The sequence below is a fragment of the Artemia sp. Qi Xiang Cuo genome, chromosome 9 (genome assembly GCF_049724085.1).
Source record: "Artemia sp. Qi Xiang Cuo chromosome 9, ASM4972408v1, whole genome shotgun sequence".
Taxonomy (NCBI): Eukaryota; Metazoa; Arthropoda; class Branchiopoda; order Anostraca; family Artemiidae; genus Artemia; species Artemia sp. Qi Xiang Cuo.
The window spans coordinates 2,925,986-2,953,115 of NC_142802.1; the positions used below are offsets into that span (position 1 = coordinate 2,925,986).

The 27,130-nt window shown below is 34.3% G+C and overlaps 1 protein-coding gene and 1 long non-coding RNA gene across 2 annotated transcripts; both read right to left on the reverse strand.

Annotated features, from left to right (window-relative positions):
• Positions 1 to 285: 285 nt before the first annotated feature.
• Positions 286 to 3,082, reverse strand: LOC148948229 (uncharacterized). Its single transcript, XR_016142214.1, has 2 exons — positions 2,955 to 3,082; positions 286 to 391 (listed from the first exon to the last, which is right to left on the reverse strand). It is a non-coding gene; the product is annotated as an uncharacterized LOC148948229 (long non-coding RNA).
• LOC148948230 (heterogeneous nuclear ribonucleoprotein A1-like 3) lies at positions 294 to 21,890 on the reverse strand. The gene is made up of 8 exons (XM_089094219.1): positions 21,783 to 21,890; positions 19,064 to 19,249; positions 16,925 to 17,045; positions 15,421 to 15,631; positions 14,423 to 14,667; positions 9,130 to 9,436; positions 7,759 to 7,821; positions 294 to 7,288 (listed from the first exon to the last, which is right to left on the reverse strand). Exons 2-7 carry the CDS (start codon positions 19,231 to 19,233, stop codon positions 7,763 to 7,765), a joined length of 1,113 nt encoding a protein of 370 aa, XP_088950345.1. The 5' UTR covers positions 19,234 to 19,249; positions 21,783 to 21,890; the 3' UTR covers positions 294 to 7,288; positions 7,759 to 7,762.
• Between the last annotated feature and the right edge of the window lie 5,240 nt (positions 21,891 to 27,130).

The window sequence follows — 27,130 nt, forward strand, 5'->3', positions numbered from 1 at the left end:
AAAAAGCTGAGAAAGCAGTAGTGGTGTTCCGCAGCACAAAAACAGCAAAGAACAACACGTTTTGTTTAAATCAGATACTCAGGAAGTAATGAAACTCTAGGTTGAGCTGGGGTACAAATTACAATCTACTCCTTGATTTCCAGGAACAACGAGGAACATTGGAAAAGGTTTATTTTGTACTTACCATATACCTTAACATTTCATTTCATTGTTTTAACTGTTATACTTAGACTTCTTAATATCACAATTTGAAGCTGTACACCTTTGAAGAGGCAACACAAAATATAAACAAAGAATCTTTAATTTTTAATAAATCCAATAAAATCCTAAATATAAAAAGTCATCACGGCCAAATATCACAGTTGGGTCTTCACAATCCACAAGAGAAACACTGGAAAAAGTAAAAGTGTATTAGACTTACAGGAATACAAATTCTACTTATCTTTCAAGACTATTATTCCAAAAAGATGTCTATCATATATTTAAACTTAGTAAGCTGTAAATTTAGTAGGGCATGTACGATAAAAGGTTTGATGTTTCACAATGAACACAATTCGATTAGCGATTAATCAAAAATTCGGAACAAGATTCGATCAATCGAATTTTGTTCCTTCTGTTCCATTCACACTGCGAGCACTACCCCCATACCTAGTAACAAGACAACTTTGATTCTTGCTTGGTTTGTGGAAATTTCCCACCTTCAGTTGTTCCTTATACAACACTTGGCCTAAATGTTTCTAAATCTAGTTTTGTTTGTATATCTCAGGCTTGTCCCCAACAATCTGAAATTCACCTACTATTCAGATTCTATTAGTAGACAAAAGGATGGCCATATCCATTTCCTAGGTATTCTACAAGATGAAAATCTATCTTTTAAGCAACATAATGATTTGATTAAAATGAAGATATGCAGAAACCATGGTATTCTAACAAGACTAAAAATTTTTTTCTGAACCTGATAATCCTATATCACACTTTGAATCATTCTTATGTTCCTTATTACTCATTTATACGGACGTCTACTTTTTCCTTCTTTTCTTAAATCGCTTTCCAGCACTTACAATAAAGCTGTAAACCTTATCCAGTAAAACAAAATCGTTCAGCAACTAAACTGTTACTTGATGACGAAGAACTTTATATTTTCTTTCATGCGCACCTTTTGACTTTTCTTCAGCTTCAAGGTAATATTCCCAGGCCCCTTGGATTTACTTCATCCTTTGTATCTGATCGATCGAAATATCAGCTCCATAGTTCTCAGAACATTCAAATTCCGCATACTACAACAGTAAGATCTGATTTTAGTCCTCTCGTTGCGAGTAATTTATATGGAATGTCCCTCGTTGGGTACCTTCAAAAAACTTGTAACACTTTCAGGGAATTTCCATGTGATCTTTTCTGCTTTCTTTTTTCTCCTTCTTATGTAGCACTGACTTGAGTATATTTAGTCTACTAAATAAAAAAAGCAAACAATTTTTTCAACTGAAAGTAAGAGCAACAATAATACTTGAAACCAACAGAAACTATTACATATATTAAGGGGGGGGGGGGGGCTCTTCAACACATCGCTCTTTACGCTTAAGTTTTTTTAATACTTTTAAAAAAGCTTCTTATTTGGTTCCTCGTGAAACCACAATACCTTTAAACCTCTACAGTAGGGTTCTCTGACACGCTAAATCTGATGGTTTAATTTTCATTAAGTTTCCGACTTTCATGGGGCGGTCCCCCTTTTTTGGAAAATCAGGAAAATTTTCCCAGGCTCGTAGGCTTTGATGGGTAAGACTAAACTTGATGAAACTTTCATATTTGGAATCAGCATAATAAGCCAATTCTTTTTAAATATCTATTGTTATGAAAATTCCGTTTTTTACAGTTTCGGTCGCTCCTTACTTGAAGAACTGTTTGATTTAATTTATTTATTGTGTTTAACTATTGATTTAGTGCTAAATTGAAACATATATACTCCCCTCTTTCCCAGGCCTAAGAACCTTTGAGGGATTAGCACAATGTGTTCTTTATATGATTAATCAATTATGAATAATTCTTATCTATTTTAACCTTAACCTTTTCAACAGTTCTAATTGACAGATAAACCATACGCAGTGCAAAACAGATAGAGCTTAATTTTTGAAGGTAAATGAATTTTGTTGATTGAAATATGCTTTAGAAGTATATTTCGGGGTCAAAGCGCGTGATTGAATCTTGAGTTGTACGCTTTTAGGTATATTCACGAAAATACAGAATTGAATTTTTCAAAATGACAGAAATCAATTGGCTATTAAATAATGAGTATTTCTCTAAAACCAAACTAATCTACTTTCACATATTCCCCATACTGCAACCGAAAAAATACAAACTGATTGACATCAGCGATATAGATGGGTATATACCTCGAAATCCGAGTAGAAATTTTGTTACACGTGTAGTTACATACATTGGACACCACAACAAATGGTTTCTTAGATTTGACTGACTAATTTAGTTCTTGTTCAAAATCACCTTTTAAGAAGTATTTTCACTGATACGACCACTACTAACAACCCCGTTTCAGGTTCTTGGTTCTATGATAGAAAGTCCCAAACGTTTATAGACAACATTTTTTTTTCAGAGGTTGAGATTTTGTATCCTTTGTCTATTGTAAATGACTCAACACACTTTTTTTTATTAGAAAGACGTTTTCTAGTAAATAAACTAATTGTTTTCACTTTCCTTAATAATGAGAAATCTATGATGTACCACTATTTTACATAGGACCAGATCAGACTTTAATACATTTTGCTGCTGATTAAAAAAAAAAAACAAAAAAAAAAAAAAAAAAAAAAAACAGCGTCTAAATTTTGAAAAAAGAAGAAGAAAAACATTATCAAACTACTGCACTAAAAAGGGCCAAGAAAAACACTAATAAAAATTCAGACAGCCAGCCTAGCTAATTTCTATGGGAAAATAGATGTCTATACCTGTATAACTGTCTATCTGCCATTCCCAAAATGATTTCTGTTCTAAAATACATGGGTCTAAGACATCCTTTCCTCTTAAATTCACGAAAATGCTCCATCTCCAAAAATTGTTCCCATCTAAGAGTGATCTGTCAGACAATATCCTGATACATGCTACTAGCTCTTGGTTCTAATGTATCGTTTTGTCTTCTTTCCTTCCACAATAAATTTGGCCCTAAACGAAACTGGTACCACCCCAATTTTCTCACTATCATCAGCAATTACTAAATTTAACATTTTAAGGGGAGAGATGGAAAGAAAATCTATCTTTATTAAAGGTGTATAGATTTCTAAAGTTCCAAAGTAACTTTCTTTCCCTGAATCAAATGCAAACATTATTTAGCGAGTGATGGTGGGGATGAAAAAGGGGAAAAGCAAAAATCAACTCGCATGGTTCCGCTGAACTGGCATATAGTAGGGTCAACAGCTACTAAAATTCGTTTTAAAAAAGTAGTAAACGATTTCCAAAGTACTGAGGTGAAACTTTTTGTAGTAAACACAAGTCAAGTAATTAACACCAAGACTCAAGCTTTTGATGCCTCAAATAGATTACTTTTCACACAAATGAGTGAGGGATTAGGAATATGTACTTCATCTAGAGTAATTCTTCAGTAAATGAGAAATACAATCTGGGTTTGGATTTTTTTATTATTATTTTCATTAAACAAAAACACTAGTTTTGAGATCTATATGATCAATCGACGTAGCTAGGGAGAATGGGGCAAGAAGGGACAGTACCCAGCTCTAGAAATACTTATTTAAACGACTTTAAAACTACACTCTGACAGAGGACACTGATGTGCTCCATACACTAAGAAAAATCCCAAAATCACCTGATGAAATTTTACGCAAGGATCATTCAACAATTATCTCTTATAGCTAATTATCCCGATTACTTGTTCTCTGCCTTGTATCTCATCCAGCAGCAGTAATGCCTCTTGGTTTTATTGATCAAAGAAAGTACCATATATTACGATAATATATTTGCAAATTCAACTGTCTTTCCTTTTAACTTGCTAACGACCATTGAACTTTTTTTGTTTTTACTAACCATTGATTACGAAAAATGAAGACATTTATAGGACATGGCCATTCTCAAAACGAAATGGCACATCATATCTAATATTTTGTTGTTCAAAACGAGTTACAAAGCTTCCTCTAGTTGATTCTATGCTTGTTAAAATAGAGCAGTCAGGCCCCTGACGAGGGCAAAAATGTTCAAGTACCCCTAGCTCAAATGCCTAATTTAGTTTTGATATGTTAACCGAAGTTAAATAATATTATTTGGTATGATTTTACTATTTCTTATTCTTATCGAAAATCTTTAATAAAAAACTGTTTTTGCGAAAGGCTTAAACACCACTTTTCACTCTTCAGCGCAACCGGCAGATTAATACAATCTCGGATGCATTCACAAATACTTGATATAATCTTTTAAATAACATAAATAGGAAATTCTTGCTTGGTATTTTTTATTTTCTATGACAGCAATTCTAGCATTAAAATGAACATTGATATTTTTTAGTAAAAAATTGAAAAAATCTATCACAAAGCACTGAAACAATTAAAGTACCAAGGACATCAAAATAAATATTTTTTTCAAACCATGATTTACAAAGATTTTCATTTTGATTATTTCCAAATTAGGTTTTTAGGGCAGTTCCACATTTTAGTCACTGTTGCCATTTCTAATTGTTAAAACGCAAAAAATAACTAGTTGAATTTGACAACGCTTCTCCTTAGAAAAAATTCCAATCAAACGTTTTGTAGACATCCCAAAAACAAATACACCTTCAAAGAAAAGCTACACCTTCTTAACATGTTTGGTCCCAAGTGTTTTTAGCTAAATTTTTGCTGATTTCCACACACGTTTCCTAATTCTTAATTTGGCACCCACTTTTACCAAACACTGTATAAGGGGGTCTTTTTCTTTAAAATTGAATTCTTGATTTCGCCTAATTTTTAAACGATCATATGGCTGTACAAGTTTCCAATGGACAAAAATAAAGCATCAGGATTCATTTTTACTATCATTGGTACTTTAAGTTTCGAACACATGTTAGCCTACAGCTATCAGCATACAGCAAAAATCAAACAAGTATCTAATTTGGCTACCTACCCATCTCAATTTTGAGGAGATAATCTATACCTGATGTGTTTCAACCTGTATTTCTGTTCTTCTGCCAACCTCAGCTATTTTCTGCTCTAATTAAACGGTTCTAAAGCTTGACTTCCGATTTGGAGAATCTTCCACAATATTTACGATGCTTGCTAGGATTCCCACTTTCAAGCAACCTTTCCTCTAACCCGTTTCAACCTTTAACAGCACCTTTTTACCATCTAAACACACATTTTTCATTACTTAATACTTTGTTCAGACGAAGGAAAACTATCAAGTTGAAAGGGAAATATCGAAAAAGCTCACGAAAGGCAAAAGGCTATAGGGACGTATTTTTTCAATGAAGTTAGTTTGCCCCAAAAGCCCAATTATCTTGGAATCTCTTCATATCAGAGGTGCCAAGTCGGTATCAACATATCCTTTAGACTTGCTCATTTGTTGAAAAATCTATTTGGGAATTATGCCCGCCCTATTGCGAAGCTAATCGTATTCTTACAAACAAAAATATGGTACCAAATCCATTGGTGCATAGTATTTTTGCTGAACAGATTTCTAAGAATTACCCTAATCATATAAAGATTTATTTAGATGGGTCTGTACATGGTGAGAAAGCAGGTACAACTAGATGTGTAGCCTCTGGGCATCAGTTTTTAATCCTCCCACCCCCCTTTGATCCACCATTTTACATGCTAAATTGTGTGCATCTTAAATGCTAATGAAATATGCTCAAAAAAATCAACAGAGTTGTGATAAGGACCTAAATAAAATAGAAGGAAAATGCTGAACCTCCCGGCAATCGGATAAATTCCAGAATGCTCCAAGCCATAATGACATCAAATATAGAAAAACAGTAGATCTACTAGCTGTCAAGACCACCTCCTTAACCCAGAGCTCTTCCATCAAGCAAAACACAGATAATACAGTTAGACAAAGAATTCAATAAGTCAACGCAGACACACGCTATCACACTTCCACTCAAGAAATCATAAGAGTTCAATGTTCCAGGCTGGATTCTGGCGCCCTTTTTTCTTAACAATCTCCTTTTGGAATGAGGTTACACCATTCTCCATTATGTCACAGTTGCCACACACAGCGAGGTTCGATCTCTGGGTCCCATATTACCAAGCAAAGGTCAAACCCAACAACAGGACTCACACCTGATGGGACATCAAAGCATATCCTGTTTGAATACTAAACCCATTATGAGGATACCATTGCCCTTTGGCGCCAGTGCTCCATAAAAAAATAATAATACTAGATTCGTTCAACATCTTACCTCTCTCCCAATCATGATAAAACGCTATTAGAACCATTCATTGAGATACAAAAGAAGAGACAAATCTACTGGTGATCCAACGTGGGTTCAAGTGTTGAAACCCGAACTACCAATTTTAACTGTTCATAATCATGTATCAGCGTTGTAGCCAGTTCAAGAAAGAGGCGAAAGAAGTGACCCTTAGAGTTCAAGGACCTCACACCAAATTAAAGACAATCAATCTGAATTTAGGATAATAGCGATTCATGATTATTTTTTTTGGTGACTTTAATCCATCTTCTTATTTTATGTTCATTGCCTACATCATGCCTAGTTGTCTGGCTCCAAGAAGTTGTCACTATAAGCGAGTTGAGTCATATCCATATCCACCAAGCATGCCTGCTAGGAAGGTGGTTCAAGCCATGCCAATCCATTTCGTTTTTCAGCTTTTTTTTCTCCCATTGAGCATTTGAACCTTTGCGCATTCATACTGACAACATCGGTTTTACTTTTTTTGCCAATCCCTCAAACCTGTCGAATTTCAATCAAGAAATCAGAATTGATCACACACTAGTATTTTTTTCAAAATAATTGAAGATTTCCCTTTCAAAGTGATAGGTTTCCTTGCAAAAACTGTCCTGATTTACTGAACAAAGAAGAAAATATTCCCAATCTATGTGCTTCAGAAGTAATGCCCAAAACTTAATACAACATTTTTTCAACAGATTTAATTAATTTATTTTTTCCTGACAATCTATTTCTTTAAAAAAGAACATTTTACAATAACTGTTTTACCACAATATACGTACAAGTATAAAAAGGGGAGAGGGGGAAGTGACTGGTGTCAGCACTATTTGGTCACTTGATGATGTCTATCCTCATTCTAAACCTCCTGCCTGCCTGATAGTTGATAAACAACACCTAGACGAAAAAAATTAAAAAGTGTATCAGATATTCTGAGAACTATTCCCATGAAATACATTACATAAATATTATTCATAAACAATAATAAAACTAAGTTGGCTCGCCCACGAGTGATTATAACAAAAAATTGCGACACCTAGACAGAGCAAAATACCACAGGCGATCCGGAAACAACATGCACACAGAAAAAAACTAGTATATCTGATCTATTCTTTATAAATATTGAAAAGAACTGCTCTGCTGCTGTGTCGACCAAAAGAAGCTATAAAAAGTTGGTACGACACCCCAACAGGAAAAACGAAATAATAAAGAAACTGTGATTAGAAAAAAAATGCAACTGACATCATATATCTAAATGTATTCATTATAAACAACAAAAAAGGCCAAATTCAATGTCCAGTCATCCAAGGAAAACAACATCAATAGGAAAAAAGAAGTAAAACAGAACAACAATAAAAAAAACTTACCGCTTTAATATCTTCTGCCACCAGCAGGCTGAGAGCTATATCCTCCAGCGCCACCACTTGGTGCTATAAAGAAAAAAGAATGAAAATTATTTCTTATCTCCTATTCAAAATGAGCAAAGGAAGAATATTTACAATTTAAAAACCTTTAAATGATTTAAAAAGACAAGGCCTTTAACTCCATTCAAAATGCCATTACACATGTCATTGGTAAATCAATTGCGAAATCTAAGTCCTATATTTGTAAATTTGAACAGCGCACCCGATTCCCGGCGCATGGAAAAGTTCGTGCAACGAATTTTTCACTAAATTCTAGATTGGCCTTGATCCACCTTTAGACACGTGGGAAGAAACGGACAACACATTGGGTTGATCCTAGAATAATGTTTGATTCAAACGATTGCTCTGTTAGCTCTAAAAAGATTAAGTTGGACTATGCTCTGAACTCAAATAATACGTACTCTAAGAAGCGTTGGGGGGAGGGAAGAGGGGGAAGTCTTCGCAACAAGATTTTTATCTAAATTTCATGGACTGGGGCCTGATTTCGTGTTGAAAACCCAGGTGCAAACAACTAGAACAAGCTCAGGTGGAAGGTCCTATTCTAAGATAATTCCGTGGTTAAAAAATAAACTTCCATATTTTTTACTCGTCTCCCAAACGTTGAGAAAAGCCTCTTAATTTAACAAGTTCATGGAACCCTAGGGACGTCCAACTTTCTCAGCCTATCTTAGGAGTGAATTGAACCATTAGTATTCCAGACAATCTATGAATTACGCGCAAAAAAATGAATTCTGTTATTCAGAATAAAGGTTTTAACTCAAATTTGCCATTATTCACATTAAAACATATTTTAGACCAGTGTGCATATACATTTGAAAAGCTAAAAAAAACTTAAAAGTGGACGCTATTTAAAACAAATTTATGCTTGAAAGAGGGCGTACTGTTACATGATCGCCAATCGTAAAGAGAAAAAACACAGGTAAAGCAAATACAATGTCCAAGGACAGAACAAATGGCAAGACTATGGCTGAACCAAGAAACAATGACGAAAAAACAAAGGAAAGAATATAAAATTTTAGGCAAGATAATATCCAACTATATAAAGCAACTTTATAAACCATTCCCTTATAAATTACTTTTGCTCGTTTATTTTCCTCCTTCCTTTCTGTGTCTCTACACTCCTAACTAGAGAGTCTTGCGAAGGTGCATGATAATGCGTTTGTTTTCACTGTTTTAATTTATTGTTAAATTTATTTTATTTTTCCCCATTGTGAGGATTCTAAAATAACAGGCCATTTTCTTTATGAGGGGAGAATAAAAACGTGTAGAGAATGGGGAAAAATTCAAGAAAAAGAACAAGCAGCAGCCACTTACCAGAATATGGTGCCGGTCTTTGAGAGCCACCCTGGTAGCCAGCACCCCGAATTGGTCCACCACCTCCATAGCTTGACTCTTGTCCGTATCCACTACCAAAGGAGGGTTGTGATGGTTGAGCACCCCATCCTTGAGGCGCTGCTGCTTGTGGTGCACCACCATAACCTCCTCCAGTTGCTCCACCTTGAGTTGCATATCCACCTCCACCATATGGCTGAGTAGGATAGGCGGTTGGAGGAGGGTAGGAACCTCCCCATTGCTGCTGCTGACCACCCCATTGCTGTTGTGGAGCGGCACTGTAACCTCCCTATAAATTCAAAATTTAAGTTTTATTATAACGTTCCTTTGTCGGCCATATTAAAAATATACACTACATATATATATATATATATATATATTCGGTTTCCCTTCTAAAACTTGAATTTTTTTGCCCCGCGCATTTAGAATCATAAATGGTGAAGGGAAGGTTCCATATCATTATCTACTAAGTAAGTTCAAACTTACCACGTTGGCCGAGAGAAGGGAACCTCTTGTGCCTTCGTCTCGGTACCAGGACCCTGCCTGTTCCCCGATTACATTCCATCCTCCCCAAACCCTACCATCCCGCCCGCAATAGACCGTCCCATATAAAATTCCAAAAAGTTCCAAAACTGACTCTCACCCCTGCTAAACATGAAAGATATCGCAAGAGTCTTATTGAACTGTATAATATATCAGGAAAGCTAGTCATTAATTTTATTGTTATCTATTTATTTTTGACATTTTAACTAAGTGTTGACTCTTTTTGTTTATGTACTTTGTACAATGAATTATGTTTGACGCGAAGGTCAATTTCTTTCGATATGATATACACATATAATATATATTTGAAAATGAAATATCTGAAGCTTCATTTCCTAGATCTTCAAGTTGATTTTCCATACTTGAAATAAAAAAAAAGAAGAAAATTCCATTTGACCACTATTACGCAACTGAAAATATACTAGAACTACATTTTCAGCAGCAAAAAACTTCCACTTTTACAGCCACGATTCTTTCTATAAACTTGTTTGAGGGACGGTAGCACACTTACAGGTATGCTATTTATAAAACTTACTCAATTATGGCTAAGATTATATTTGGATTAAATTACTTCCTGGGCCACACTGACTATCCAATCATTATTATATGAAGTGAAACGAATAACTATAAGTACAGGGCGAAACTTTTAAACCTTTAATAATACGCTAAAGTTTGACTCTTTCTCACAACTCTATTTTTTTAAACAATAAAAACTTTAGCGTGAAGAGCGAGGCGTTGAGGAGGGACAGTCCCTTTCATATACGGAATAATTTCTGTTCGTTTTAAGTTTTAACGTCGCTCCTTACTTTCAGTAAAAAAAATTTTTTTTTTAATTTAATTTTTTAACGTTTTTGAATTAATGCAGGTTTTGATTTTGGCTCACCGTAGATGAATAATTAGAACAAGATTTGCATATTAATTTTACTTTTATTTGGTTAAATGGCTTTCTCGAAAGTTATTTAATTCTATTTACGAACGTTTTTATTAGTAATAAATATACGTAACTTACGAATTAACATACGTAACGAATTTCTTTATTCATATATTTTTAATACATAGACTAGGGGGTTCGCCCCCTAGTCAATACCTCGCTCTTTACGCTGAAGTTCGGATTGTGTTCTAATTCTTTAAAGATGACCCCTTAATCACAAAGGCCGGTAATTAGAATAAATAGCTCTTATGAAAGTACTAAAAAAATCTTTGGCTTAAAGAACGAGGTATTGACTAGGGGAGAACCCAATCATATACGTAATAATTTCTTTTCGTTTTAAGTTTTGATGTTGCTCCTTACTTTCAGTTGAATTTTTTTTTGTTTAATTTCTGATCGTTTTTTAAATAATGCTGGGAAATCCAGTACCCCCTTTATAGAAATGTCCCTTCCCCCATGGAAATCATCCTCCCACATAACCCCGACCTCCCACCTCGCCACTACCAGAAAAATCCCCCTGAAAACGTCTGTATACTTATAACCAATACTAAATGTAAACATTGGGTAGTTCACAACTTTCAACGCTCCCCCCAGGGACATTGGGGGATTAAGTTATCCTAAAAGACAGTTCTTATATTTTCGACCATGCTGAACCAAATAGCTATCTCAAAATTTAGATCGGGTGACTTTGGGAAAAATGAGCGTCAGAGGGGGCCCAGTTTCCCTCCATTTTTTTTTGTCACTTATCATTAAGGTTCTATAACTTTTAAGGAGTGTTTCCCCCCTTTCACGAAAAGCAGACAATTTTTTCCAGGCGCGTAACTTTTGATGGGTAGGACTAAACTTCATGAAACTTGAATTACTCAACTCTAACTTTCTTGTGACACTATATACTTCTATGCAAATCACCGGTTTTTTCCGTTTTTTTTTACTTGACTTCACAAAATAAGCTCTTATGGCTCGTAGTGATTTGATATTTGTATGTTTTCATTTTTCTAAAACCTACATGATGTAGCCTTGTGCCAGAAAGTATAACTAAATAACCCTAAGCATAATTACCTGGTCCCTAAGATTTACACTAATAGCAGGTGTGCCAAAACAGGATTTTCTCCTGAAAATGTGTAAAAATAGTACCTATCCCCAACATACTAAAAAACTAAGGCAAAAACAGTCGTTTTTGTGAAAAGGCGGACTTTATTTTCTTTTACAAAATAGTCTGCACTGTCTACCCTTAAACTTGTCTAAACATTGCACCATCTGAATCCAGAATTACAAGAGGTGTATTAGACTCTATAAAAATAAACAAAAGATATATGTTTCCTATTTATTATTAGCCCTTGTTCAAATGCTACTACTTTTCAGAGGCAAAGCTATAGCGTTGCCTATAGTAAAAAGCTAAAAGCTAAAGCTTCAATGTTTTATTGTTTTTTCGATTTGATTGAAGGCTAATTCAATTGGAAATCAGAAGTTCTAGTGCCCTTTTCTAGATTCAAAGCGCCCTGTTTAAGATGAATTTAAGCAATGAGCAATATGGGTTAGAAGCTCATCATAACTTCCAATAATCTCAAAGAAGACCTTATTATTAACTTAACACATAATTTAATGTCAAAGAACATTCAATTTCAAGAATAATAATAGTGGAAACAAGAAATAGCTTAATTGGAATGCCTTATAGAAAATGTATTGTGGTATCAAATTATGCATAGGTACAATTTTGTTTATGATATAAAGCAACTTACAAATTTTGGAGTTCAGAAGACCAGAGTGGATCTGGGAATTGTCTCAAACAGAGGATTTGTCAAAAATGTCATCTTTCTTATCCGTTTAGAGCTATGCATAAGCATATGAAGTAATTGTTGGAGCAAAACGACACATGAAGATCAAAAAAGGTTATTTTGAGTCTAACACTACAACATCTTTGACGTGTGCATTTAAAAGCAAAATTGCAAATGTGAGTTTATCAGGTTTATAAATCATTTCCAGATTTTTTGTCATTCTCCACTGAGTGCGTTTATAGTTAACGTGGAATAAGAGAAAATATATAATAAAATTGAAATAGACTCTCCAGAGAAATTCCTGACTTTCAAATATAAATGTACTCAGTATTGTTGCTCCATTTGCCACGTTTAATGTTATGTGGAATAAGATAGAATAAATAAGTAAATATATAAGACCCCATATTGACTATGGGCTCATTGTATATGGTGCATGTGCAAAGACCCAGATGCAAAAATTGAAACAACACAAAATGATATAATACGTCTCATATTTGGTCTTAGGAAACCCACAAGCACCAAGTTTCTGCTTATGGAGAGTGGATTAACAACATTAAGGGAGAGATGTAGCTTTCTCTTGACAAAACATCTTACAAAAATTGAATCAAATAGCTCACACACCCTACATAATTGTTTAAGAAATCCAGCCATGCATAGAGACATTGCAGATGAGTTTGCCAATATTCAGATGAAGTTCCCCGTACCAGCACAGTCTATTGCACCTACTATTCCTCAATCCCCCCCATTGAATTGGGCAGTCCCCATAGTAAATACTGAATTCTCCAAGTGGAACAAGGATTTAACCCCAATTGCTTTCGTTCAGAATAAAATTACAGAAGTTAAAACAATCACCAATAAAAACCATTTCCAAATATTTGTTGATGGGTCAAAAATGAATGAGAAGGTAGCAAGTCTTGCTTTCCTTCCTCACCTGAAAATTGCAATGGGCGAGAGATTATATAATAATTTATCTATAATGTCTGCTGAGTTAAAAGCCATAATCATGGCATTAGAACACCTTAAGGAAAACCAACCTTTGATTGCCAATTCAAATAATATTATTGTATATTCCGACTCTTTATCAAGCCTTGAGTTGCTGGCCTCAGCTCCTCAGTATAAGTTGGACATTGACATTTATCTTTGTCTCAGTATTATGGATAATCTTGTTTCAAGTGGCATAAGAACTTATTTTCAGTATATTCCTAGCCACTCTGGTATAAGTTGTAATCATCAAGTTGATGAAATAGCAAAAAATGCTATAAATATTGACCAGCCAAGTAGGAGACCAATCCCGATTAGAGATATTTACTGATGGAGGCTATCAGACATTAATTTTAATAAGATTAATCCTATCCTTTCCCCCTTTCCCAGTAAGTATCTAAAATTTATTATAGAATTCGTTCTGGAACAAATGGACTAAATTTTCTTGCATTCTCGTATAAGTTTTCTAATTCAACTGGTTCAATTTCCCTGTCCCCTCTTTGCAGGCATTGCAATATTAACAATGAAACAATTGACCATAGCCTATTTGAATGTAATATGCTGACGTCTACAAAACATACCTTGCTGTGTAAACTGTTAAAATGCTTCAAACACCACAAAATTTCACTATCAGCCAAGAGCCTGCCACACCATACCTGCACACAGAGCATAGAAATCGAAATCTATCATCTCATTATTGAACTCCTAGAGTCGAAAGATCTACTGAAAGATATCTGAAAATATCTAATAATCATGAGGCAATCAAGCTAGTAGCTCTCTAGCCCACAGAGTGAAGCAAAAGGAAAAGGGCTAAATAGTATTATTGAAAATCCGCCTGCTGCTAAATAGAAGAAGAAGAAGAAGAAGAAGAAAAAGAGAGAAGAAAAAGAGGAAAAAGAAGGAATTCAAAGAGAATAAAAAGAAGTACTATTACCTGTGGGAAAAAAAAGAAGAGAAGAAAAAGACGGAATTCAAAGAAAAGAAAAAGAAGGACTATTACCCGTGGGGCAGAAAAAGAAGAAAGAGAAAAAAAGAGAAGAACTATTACCTGTGGGGCAGGTGCTCCTCCGCCATATCCACCACCCCAACCGCCAGCAGAACCCTGGTTATAACCACCACCTCCAGCACTACCTTGATTCCATCCTGGCTGCTCATTTGCTCTTGGGCCGTCCCAGCCACCACGACCACCAGTGGTAGAACGCTCTTGCTTTTGTTTGTGAGCAGCCATTTCTTGCTTGCTCAAGGCTTTCTTAACATCAACATTACGATTCTTCAGGTAGTGATTACCTTCGACTGTAAAGAAGCAAAAATAAATAGGACAAACAGCTTTTTATCCATTTAAAGGTAGACTACACCCTTATCAAACTACATATTTGTGATGGCATTAATAAAGGAAGATGTTATTTCTTTTCAATTCTTCTTTTGCACTAATTACCTTGATTAGCTTTAATAATTTATAATTAGATTTTCTCCAATCTTTTACAATTATTTTGTTTATTGTCAAAGCTTGCCAACCAATCTTAGTGATATAAGCAAAAACAAATAGGACAAACAGCTTTTTACCCATTTAAAGGTAGACTACACTCTTATCAAACTACATATCTTGTGATGGCATTAATAAGGGAAGATGTTATTTCCTTTCCTATTCTAAAAATATAGATTAATGCCAACAAAGGATTAAGAAAAACTTAGCAATTTTTTATGAGGTGAATGTCACTAAGTCTATTCCAGGGTAAAATAAATGTAAGACACACTATATTCAAGCATTCTAGAGTAAAATGAGAACTAAATTTGATAATCAAAAACAAAAATGGAAGAACAACACTTTGATTTGCAAAAGTCAGCTTATCATTCATCTCTTTTTAGTTTAGCTTATTGACTTTTCTCTAAAAATATCTAAAAAGTCTTTGAACAAGTCTGGTCTCTTCATTTCTTCTTTTTCATTTAAATATCAGTTTTATGGCTATATCTGCAGAAAAAGGCACCAAACTCCGTTTTTGACCCAATACTGCACAACAAAAATTAAAGGTAAGCAACAAAACTTACGAATAATTTTGTCAACTGGATCATAGTCGTCAAATTCAACAAAACCAAACCCTCTTTTCTTCTTTGTGTCTTTATCTAAAACAACAGCAGCATCAGTGATTGTGCCATATTTTCCAAAATAATCTCGAAGGTCCTCGTCTTCGACGTCTTCCTTCAATCCACCAATGAATATCTTTTTCACAGTGGCACCCGCTTCAGGTTTGCCAATGAGCTAAATAAGAAAGAGATGATATCACAACACAACACCATTTTTGATGTCAAAAAAATTTAGGAAGCATTTTCAACGTGATGAAGTACAAATGAATCAACTATAATTGAAAAAGTAAATGTCAAACTCTTAGATTAGGGTTATTCTGAACCTTCATCTTACAAGACTTAGAAAATTAAAAAAAAAGAAGAAGTTATATTAATCTTTTATTTTCAGAGATATTGTTTAATGGCAACCGCACCTTAAAAATACAAGAATTTACATTTTGATAAAATTAAACTGGAGAACCCAAGATAGTCTAGGTTTCTAGGTAGGATAGTCTAGGTTCCAAGATTTCTCATAATTATAAGGTATTCAATTTTGGAAATTTTGGAATCAGCAAAAGCCAAATATTGATGATTTCCTAGTTATCTGAGCTTTTTTGATTAGTATATATGTTGGTATAGAACATTGTTTCTCAACCTGAGAGGGGGAGGGGGAATACCATAGACACGGGTTGGCAGTTAGTCAAGAAAAATCAAATACTTATGTTTGAAATAATTTTTTATTTGTTCAATTATGGATTCCTATTAAAAAAAAATAACCATGTGTCAGTCAATGACTAATGAAATAGTCTGGTTCTACTAATAATCAAATAAAAGTTTAAACTTTTATTTGCTCAGCGGGGGGAAGGGTTGCATCACTCTAAAAGTTAAGAATCAGAGGCAAAGACTATAAGGGAAAGGGTGCTCCTTAATGACTTTATTCTAAAAAGTCATTTTAGAATAAAGTCAAAATGACGATCATAAAACCTAATGGCTTTATTAGATTGAATGAAGACAGTAACGTTATTGATTCTGAGTAAAATTTAAGGTTACTTGAAATGGGAAGGAGGATGAGGGGGGGAGGGGCAGTAAATATCATTTGAATAGCAATACACCATTTTGAAAATGAAATTAATGTATAGAAATAAAAACGGATGTATGCATGTCTGTTCTGTCACAGGCAAGTATTTCTATTATATATAACAGGCAAGCGCTGTTTTGTGACATTTATTTATGTACGTGTTATAAATAAAAATATTCTACTCTACTCTATTAGCTGAAGTTTATTGTTACAACTACAAGACAATTAAAAACAAATTGAACCTTAATGTTAAAAGTGAGTTTCACATTGTTGAACATCAGCCTGCAAGTGGCTCTTCAAATTGAATTCTTGACAATGAGACTAAGAAAGGGATTAATTAAGGATTTGGGCTATCTGTGTCCATGAATTAACTACACAATGTTTAATAAAGCAGGTTATTATTAAACATACCTCTCTAGGAACAGCCCTCTTGGGTTCCACTTCTCTGCTGTCAACTTTGTGAGGTCTAGACTCTTGTGCAGCATCAACCATTGCAGCCTTTGAATATGTTACAAATCCAAAACCGCGAGATCTAAAGACCACAAAAAACAAAAATTAGCCCAATTGGGTAAAATTAGCCCAATTAAAAGGAATCTTAATCCATTTTCAATTTAAGTAGCTAATGGGAATATTCCCCATTGGTGATCGCATTTTCTTATCATTGGATTTTGGGTATCTTGTCCTCATTTAGCTGATTATATCTTTTTTTACACCAATACCTTCTCAAAAAGCATGTATAAATGTAGAATCGAATTTATCAATTACTTTAGTTTTATGGTAGGTTATGCACATAAGGCATTAGTAACTCTTAATTTTATTTGGTGACTTAATTTATTATCTTAATTTTATTGTTATTACTTTCATGGATTGTAACAAATAGTTGGTGTTAGAAAAACAAAACTAATGTCAGAGCATGTTAACAAGTAAAATTTCTATCAATAGTTGAAATCTCTTTGCGTAAAAAAAGAAAAAAAAAATCCCCAACAGTACTGCCCAGTTTATCTTCTATCAACATTCGAAATCCAATAAAATAACTATTTAGGGTGCACTTGGACCAGATTACCAGTGGGATAAGCAGTAGACAATTACAAAGGATATAAAAGAGGAAACATTTTTTTTTGCAACCTGGCTCCTAATTCAGTAAATTCAATAATGTTTATTGCACTTAATTAAGGATATTGCAAAAACTTGCATATAATCATCGAAGTAAAAAATGTCATGAGTTAGCCATTACACAATATTTTATTTTTATCCTACATGGGCTAGTCTAATTGCTTACTATACATCAAGCCAAATAGGTTAGGGTGATATTTCAACACCAGTTGTTTTCTTTTTAACTTAAATGTGACATGTCTATTTTTCTTTTCTTTTTCTGAAGCAAAGCAATCAGTTCAATGTTTGTACTTTGTGTGATATAAGTTAAGTAGCCAACTTGAAGAATTAGATTTCAATTTTTTGGTTATAAGTACTTTAAATAAATTACAGACTAATTTTCTTTTCTCATTAGCACTCAATCCCCAAAGCAATAATCAAAGTATCACAAATCTGTTTAGATAAGTTCATAACCTTTTCTTAACATGTAAAAAACTTAAATGGTCTGTGTAGTACAAGTACCATTCTCCTGATTGTCTGCCTTCAGACAAGAATGCAGTGCATGGTTGGGAGCAAATCATCTGACACTTCCCATGTTTCCCCAGGTTTCTCCAGGTACCCATTTAGAGATGGGTCAACTCTAGATGAGATTACAGAGTCACAGCTGAGGTTATGTCATTGTTACATTAACATAAGTACCTACAAAACCCTGGAGATGACAAAAGTCCAAAATATGAACACACACCTTTATCATTCTGGGCCTTTACCAAATTACTAGTGATTAGAACTAAGCTTAACAAGTTAAACCCAGGGGGGGGGCAACCCCCCCCCCACCCCAAAATGTTTGACTTGTGAAAACATAAAAAAATGGATATAAACACATTTTTTATGAGTTTTTTTATGTACTCCCCCCCAGAAAAAAATCCTGGGTATGGGCCTTGAACAGAAATCACACACATGAGGTAGCACATGCCAAGCATGGAGGGACTATGCTGCACATGTGTGTGTGTGTTAACAGTTTCAAGACTTTAAAAAGCTAACAGAACAGATGTGGTAATCCAATATACTGAAAAATCTAGATTTGCACCCCATCTCTCTTCATAAAGCAAACTCAATCGATGGATTCAGTCTATTTTGTCCTATCTTTTGAACTTTCTCCTTTTTCCCTGAATATAATCATGTCTTATTTTCTCAGTCAAGGCACAGTTAAAAATTGGAACTCTACACATCATTTTTTTCAACATCTTGCAAACCTAGACAAATCTCCCTTTTCCAAACAACTGTTTATCAGTAATAGTAACCTGAAACACAATTTATTAGTTTTTGAACTATACTGTCAAATTTATTGTATAACAGACTGCTTTTCAAATCATTGCAGCTCAGAGTATTTGTTATAGTATTGCGCAGAGTACTTGCTATATATAGGTTATGACAATACAGATATAAAACATAATTTACCTTTTTGTTTTTGGATCTCTCATAACAACAACATCTACAATCTCACCCCATTGCTCAAAATGAGATTTTAGTGTATCTTCTGTAGTTTTGTAGTCAAGACCTCCAATAAAAAGCTTCCTGAATTGCTCAGACTCCCTGTCATCACCACCACGACTTCTTTCATATTTCATGTTGATTTGTCAGGAACTAAAATAGTCATAAATTATTACAAATTGCTTGAATTTGATTTAGCATTCACTATACTCAATATAGTGTAGTGACTCAGGGTAAAACACATGTGTGCACATTGCCTTTGGTTGTTTATTGTGGTGATCCCCCCTCCCTCTGCCTAAGAACATTAAGATGTTTTCCTCTACAGAGTCACTAAACTAGCATGTTGTCATACAGAATTATGTCTAAGTGTCAATTGAGGGTCCACTTTAGGGATTTAAATTTGGCTCACAAGTGAAAGGAATATTAAAACCAATTTGGGAAGGGTAAATTTCCAAACTACCTCTTGTTTATAAACCAATCATTTGAAAGTAATATACTCTAATATGATGTTTTAAAGGTTTATTTGGTGAGAAAAAAAATATCCTTCTTTAGGAAATAAGACAGATATGCACTTGAATGAGGCCTTGGCAGCTTTAGTCCAGCTCTTAAAAAATTATGGCAGCTTTGTCTCTCACAGAGTATCTGTCTTAGCTTTACTCTAAATAGACTTTTAAGTCTTTGATCACTTTGACTGGAATTGAGTCTTAGCATCTGTATAAAGGGTATTGTTTCCTTGCAATAAACATTGTAGTAGCCTAACAATGGCACATCAAAAAACTAAAAAAATAATAATACAGATTGCTTTTTTCTACCAAAATGATACGAAACAAACAGAATAAGGGATAGAAAAATTTCAGCATAGTCTAGAAAGACTTTTTCAATTAATCATGTCCATTTCCAATGTACATGCATGTATCTTGAAGCTGCTTCAATTTTTTTTTTAAATTATGATGCCAGCACTTATTTTTTTTTCAGATGTTTTTGTATGTGTTACTGTCAATGTCCAAAATCTGGTTAATATCAACCCTCACTGGTGAATGTCCAAAATTCATTCTTCTTTGCTTTGATTCAATTAGCTTCAAAAATCAGCTTTTTCAGTCTTTACTTAATTAAACTTGCTCCTAACTTGTGTTAGGAGCAAGTTTAATTAAGTAAATTACACTACTCTAGACTATGCTAGAGGGGGGGCATTGCCCCATGGATCTGCCACTGTTGTAAACTGTCATTTCCTAGAACTTCATGTCTCCTAGAACCCATGTCTAGACATGGGATTCTAGCTAGGCATGCATGTGAACACTGCTTTTGGCTGGCTTGCCTATCTAGTGAAGTTCTTTTAATGTGGGGCTCTCACTGCATCAATAAAGTTTGTCATGAAAGTACAAACCATAAAGTTTGTCATGAAAGTAGGCCTATGAACCATAAAGTGTGTCCCACTCACACAAGCATTTCATCTTTTTTACTTAGCCTGATAGCAATTTTTCATAGAAAGTAACAGAAATAGGTTAATCAGACATGGAGCTGAGAAAACAATCTTTTAAAGCATTTTTGCTTTAAATAATAAATGAACATATTTTTTTATTCCTTTTACCAAGCAAAATATTTAAACAGGTATACATAGCTTAGGCTAATTATATTAGCAGACACTAATTTGTATCTTGTTTAGGCTAGCATATTTGAAATTTCCCACTGCCTGCAATTGGTTTAACCTTTTGCAGGGTAAAATTCTACTTTAGCTACTTTTGGCTATCTTGGAAAGGAGTTTGGTTAGGAAAATGAGGGATAGATCTAAACGCTAAAGTATGTCCCGGGAAGATATTTTGAAGTACCTACCTCCACTCCTCTCTCTAGAGGGTCCTGACCTTTGATGACCTTTAAAAAAATCTGTGTGTTATAAAAGTGAAAACTTTTAAAATAGAACTTCTGCTTAAAACAAAGTCCAATAAAATTTTTTCAGCCTCACAACTTTGCTCAATCCTGATTTATAGAGTTTTAAAGATATTCAAATACATTTCCTAAATTTTGAAAATTAATATTGATATGGCTTTAAATACTACTCAAATAACAGGAATTGCATTTTCAGGACTAAAGCCAGAGAAAAAGAATCTGAAAAAAACTGAAAATTAAGGTAAAATGTTGTTTTGTCAAAATAGCCTACCACTAGATGCCTTTTTAGGCTATGCTCTTTCCAAATAGCCTATAATAGGCCTAATTTTTGTCAGAAATGAATTATTCCAACCCCTGTAGCCTATAGGCTATACAAATTCAGGGTAGCCTATATATTTTCAAATTAAGGGGAAGGGGTGGTAAAGCTTAAACTAACCTATTATTTACAGAAGAACTAAAATTTACCCCCCCCTCCACCTAATGTGCAAATAGCCTATATAGGCTACCCTGAATTGGTATATACAGGGGTAGGGGTAAAATTCACTTCCGACAAAAATAATTATTATATTTAGAAGGAGTATAAAAAAGGCATCGAGTGGCATAATTACTTTATTCCTAAGTCATTAATATGAACTGAGAAAAATTTACCAAATTTTCCCCACATAAATGTCTTTCATTTGCACAAGTTTTCCCTATATTACATATTAAACAGACTAGATTTAAAAGTAAAACAGCAGCCTACTTCAATCATAATAACCCCCATCGGTCCTAGAAAAAAGAGAAGCGAGGAAACAACACTCACCTTAAATTATTTCTTTTAATGTTGTAAAAATGGCGGTGATAGTGATAAATATGACGAACATGATTAATTCGTAATTTACGGTCTTTTCCAAATATATTTCCTTCTGTAAAAAGAACAGATTTTAAGGAACAGATTTTACGCAGTAGATTTTAAAAGTCTCAGGGCAGACGCACGGACATTTAGATAGAAATCCAGGAAAACGGACAACGCGGTAAAATTAAAAAATTGTTGCCCAGGCTTATTTTCTAGACTATTTCGCATTCTGAAGTTTTGATTTCGGGTAAGAGCCCTTACAATATTTGGATTAGGATTGTTTAATGAATTCCCACCCTCTAATGGGGGTTCCCCCTGGGGGAAGTGTCACAGTTGGAACTAGCCATCCACTACAGACAAACAATAGGCTATACAAACAGGATCAACACCAGCACTAGTAGGACTGTCTCCACCACAAACATCATTATCACCACCACACATAGAATACTCACCATCTCATACCCAGCCATTTCCAGTATACTCTGGACAGCCCCATCAAACACCTATACAATTTCCTCACTCAACATATCAAGATACTCAAGGTCCCCCTACAGTTTACTATGCACCTCTGCTATATTCAAGTCATCAAGGTCATTTATATCATGCACCCCAAACCCAAAATTTACAATTTGTACCCTCAGTAAGTGTTCATAATAGATTTTCAGGGTTGTCAGTTGATTATCCTCCCCTCCCCCAGGAAGAAGAGGAGGACATCACAAATGTTGTAAATCCTATGGAGGCTGAAGGGATCAGTGATTTACTGAAAAGAAACCTACTAGGGTAAGACACCCAGTAGTCGGACACTTTAATCACTTTGAAAACTTTTTGACATTTAAACTACTCTAATTACTGTATTATACCACCTAGAAACTTAATTTTTTTACAGTTAAAATTCTGTATCTTTTGTGAACAAGTAGATTACTAATTCAAATAGTTAAGCCTAGTACAGCGCTGGCTATTTTTGAATTACTAACAAGTGACAATTCCGCCTAAAGTCGGACATACAAACGGCTCATTGTAAATACTTATGACGCAATATTGCCTATTCCTGACCAGTAGTCTCCCTATTCACGGCCACCAGCAAAAAAACTGGTTTTCCCAGTCTTGTTTTCTATATGCTGTAATCTCGGCCAATCTAATTTCGAAATAGCTGCAGTTTGTAAATCACCATTTCGAAAATGAAAAATTAATTTTTAAAGGTTTATTACAAATTTTTATAACAAATTTGATTTTTAGAGAAGATAATAATTAAGATTGGAATTATTGAGAAAAGTGATTATCCTTGTTATTCAATGTGAGCATGTGCCGATCAGGGATTTTTTTTTTTTTGGGGGGGGGGGAGTGGGGGGGACGAAATAGGTCGATATAAAAAAAAAAAATTAAGGGGCGCAAAATAGGTTGATCTGATAAATTTGCATTAGGAGTAAGTTTAATTAACGCCAACTTGAGTTAATTAAGTAAATTACACTCTTTAATGTTCTTTTTTATGCTCTTTAAGAATATAGCAATTATTTTTGTTGGAAATGAATTTTAGCCCCCACCCCTATATATAACAATTTAGGGTATATATTTGCACATGCGGGGGGTGGGGGTAATTTTATTTCTGTGTCAATGAGAGGTACGTTTAAAATTCCCCCCCACCCCCCGAATGTGCAAATATATACCCTAAATTGGTCTATATAGGGGTGGGGGCTAAAATTCATTTCAAACAAGAATGGGTAAATATATAACAAATCCTATTATTAAGTTAGGAATAAAGTGAATACACCATTCGATGCCTTTTTTTATGCTGATTACAAATATAATAATCATTTCTATCGGAAATGAATTTCAGCCCCCCCCTATATATACCAATTCAGGGTATACATTTCTACATAAGGGGGGGGGGTGGGCAAATTTTGTTTCTGATGTAAATCGGAGGTAAGTTTAAACATAAGTTTAAGATAAATATTCAGATTGAAATTATTGAGAAAAGTGATTTTCCTTGTTATTCAATGGAGACAGGTGCGGAACAAGGATTTTTTATGGGGGGAGGGGAGAATAGGTGGATCCAATAAAAAATTTAGGGGGGCGCAAAATAGGTTGATCTGATAAACTTGCATCAGTAGTAAGTTTAATTAATGCAAACTTCAGTTAATTAAGTAAAGTACACTACTTTAGGCTACACTAGGGGGCGTGTGCTCCTTCGCCCCCTCTCCACAGGATCAGCCACTGAATGAGGGGAACTGGTATTCCCTTTTACAATGTTTTCAACTATGCAAGATTCCAATGGTGCACTTTTCATATTGATCTGACACTATTTTTGATGTGTTTTAGGCTTTTTTAGAAATCACCATAAACTTTTTTTTGGAATAAACTTTTACTTTTAAAACGAACCAAAATAATAGTTATCATTCCTGAATCAATGTCCCATGGCAACTTTTTCTTAATAGTAATTTTTTTTCAAAATGTTTTTAACTTTTTGTTACTATGGGCTGTTGTTTGTTCTGTACTAGGTTACACCTACCTCTGCAACCATGGCAGTAGTGGATCCAGAGGGGGGGAGGGGGTTCATCCCCTAGTCAGTACCTCACTCGTTAAGCCAAAGATTTTTTAGTAATTTCATAAGAGCTATTTGTTCTAAATAACGGCCTTTGTGATTAAGGGATCATTTTTGAAGAACTGGAACAAAATTCGAACTCTAGCTTAGAGAGCGAGGTATTGACTAGTAGGCGAGCCCCCTAATATACATATTAAAAATATATGAATGCAGAAGTTTGTTAAGTAAGTTAATTCGTAAGTTATGTATCTTTATTACTAATGAAAACGTTTGTAAATAAAATTAAATAAGTTTCGAGATAGCCATTTAACCAAATAAAACTAAAATTGATATGCAAATTTTTTTTTAATTATTCATGTACGGTGACCCAAAATCAAAACCTTCATCAATTCAAAAACGTTAAAAAATTAAATAAAAAAACAAGTTTTTTAACTAAAAGTAAAGAACAACGTTAAAACTTAAAAAGAAATTATTCCGTATATGAAAGGGGCTGTCCCCTCCTCAACGCCTCGTTCTTTACGCTAAAGTTTGACTTTCTCACAACTTTTATTTTTGTTAAACAATAAAAAATTCGTTACTCTCCCTCCTCGTCAGCAGCTACACCCAAAATATGCTTGTTTTGCTTTGTTTTTTTTGCTTTGGCATTCTTCAAGACAAATATTGAACTTTCTACCGTGAAAAGGCGCCTTTTATTATTTCTTCGCTTTCAATCTTGTATATACGTGACTGAAATATAGACCCTTATAGAAAAGAATACTCCATAATCCTTCGTCCTGATGTCTTAATTTAGCTTAAATTCATTTTTGTTATTGGAATTCAATCAAAATTAAGTGCACAGGCCCCATCAATATTGTTCAAACAGATCACTTCAATACCTGAAAAGTCTCACATCAATTTTTCTAAACGGCAAAAATAAAGAAAAAAAGGAATCAATATGCGACTTCTCAATCAAACACAGCTGTAAACAGCAATTAAGAAATCCTTTCTGGTTTCAAATGATTTACATAACCCACTTTTCGAATTTTGTACCGCAACAAATGACCATCTTTGAAAGTATTAGCCTATTAAAGATTTTGAGGATTCTATGGAGAGGGGAATAGTCTTGTCAACTTGTAGAAACATTGGTACTGGTGCATTATGTGGGCACTGCTAAAGAAATCAAGTTTGGTTCATGCTAATGAAATGAAATAAAATAGGATGAATATGCAATAATTTGTTAACAAATTTGGGATATATATTTCGGCTCAACGGAATTGTTGTTGTCATTTTAATGACAAAAGATATCATTTTAATAGCGGGGAACTTTATTTTAATAACCGAGTAATGGAAAATTTTCTGCGGGAGCAAATTTGTACTAGGGGGCCGGTTATTTGTGGGGAAACTTCCATAAAGGATGGAATTTCTGTTTTTTTCTGGGGGGAGATGGGTTAAACAAAAAAAACTAAAACTCTTTTTTTGAAAACAATTTTGAAGTTTTTGCCGCAATATCAGCAATAAGTGTTTTCGGCTATGGGTTCAAATCCCTGGCTGTGGCTCTGGATTTAAAACCTATTTTGTATAAGGCTTGATTTACTACGCAGATGCAAGCCCTAGTTGAGCCTGAAAACGAAGCTAAAACCAATTTTGGCTCCCAAATTTTCGCAACGAAATTCCATTTTGTTTTTTCCCGAAAAATCCACGAATCTTGAAGACTTTTCCCCGAAAACTCCCCGAATTTTTAAGACTTGTCCCCGAATTTAAATTTTCGAGAGTGGAAGCCCTGTATAGTATACCTACATGATGCGTAAACACCAAAATTTGTTTACCTACATTTTTACAAGTCAGACAAACATTTCGTTTTTGGGAGGGGGGTGTTCAACTCCCCCCTCCCCTGGGTACAGCCTTGTCCAAGGAAAAAAATTTTCTATTGTACAAGGAAACCAGTAACGAAAAACCTGTCAAATAGGCTATTTGCAAGAGACCGCTATAGATAAAACATTGCAAAGCTATGGTTTCTCATGGAGTTACAATATTTAAACGATTGTTTTTTGGTGTTTAAGGGGGGGGAGGTACCTAGGTTAGGTTATGTATTTAACCTAAGTTTTTATTGTTTTAAAAATTAAGTTGTGTAACAGATTAAAACTTTAGTGTAAAGAGCAAGGCATTGAGGAGGAGACAGCCCCTTTCATATACAGAATAATTTCTGTTCGTTTTAAGTTTTAATGTTGGTCCTTACTTTCAGTTAAATTTTTTTTATTTAATTTCTGAACGTTTTTGAATTAATGCAACTTAGATTTGGGCTCACCGTACATGAATAATTAAAAAGAAATTTGCATATTAATTTTACTTTTTTGGCTAAATGGCTTTCTCGAAATTTTGTTCTGTTATAACTTACGAATTAACTTACGTAACGAACTTCTATATTCGTATGTTTTATTACGTATATTAGGGAGTTTGCCCCCTAGTCGATACCTTGCTCTTTAAGCTACAATTCGAGTTTTGTTCAAATCACAAACCCATGAATCACAAAAGCCGGTTAATTAGAATAGATAGCTCTTTTGAAACTACTAAAAAAAGACTCTAGTGAAAAGGGCGAGGTATTGACTAGGGGGCGAACCCCCTCATATACGTAATAATTTCTGTTTGTTTTAAGTTTTAATGTTGCTCCTTACTTTCAGTTGAAAAAACTATTTTTTTTTTATTTAATTTCTGATCGTTTTTTAAATAATCCGGCGCTCCCTTAATATAAATGTCCCGTCCCCCAAGGACACCTCCTCCATGGACGAATCCGCCCCCG

Coding starts and splice junctions, on each gene's coding strand:
- LOC148948230 (XM_089094219.1), bottom strand. CDS start 19,233: ATGAAATATGAAAGAAGTCGTGGTGGTGATGACAGGGAGTCTGAGCAA. Junction 15,632..16,924: donor AGAGGGCTGTTCCTAGAGAG/GTATGTTTAATA, acceptor TTTCTTATTTAG/CTCATTGGCAAACCTGAAGC. Junction 7,822..9,129: donor AAGACCGGCACCATATTCTG/GTAAGTGGCTGC, acceptor TTTTCTTTATAG/CACCAAGTGGTGGCGCTGGA.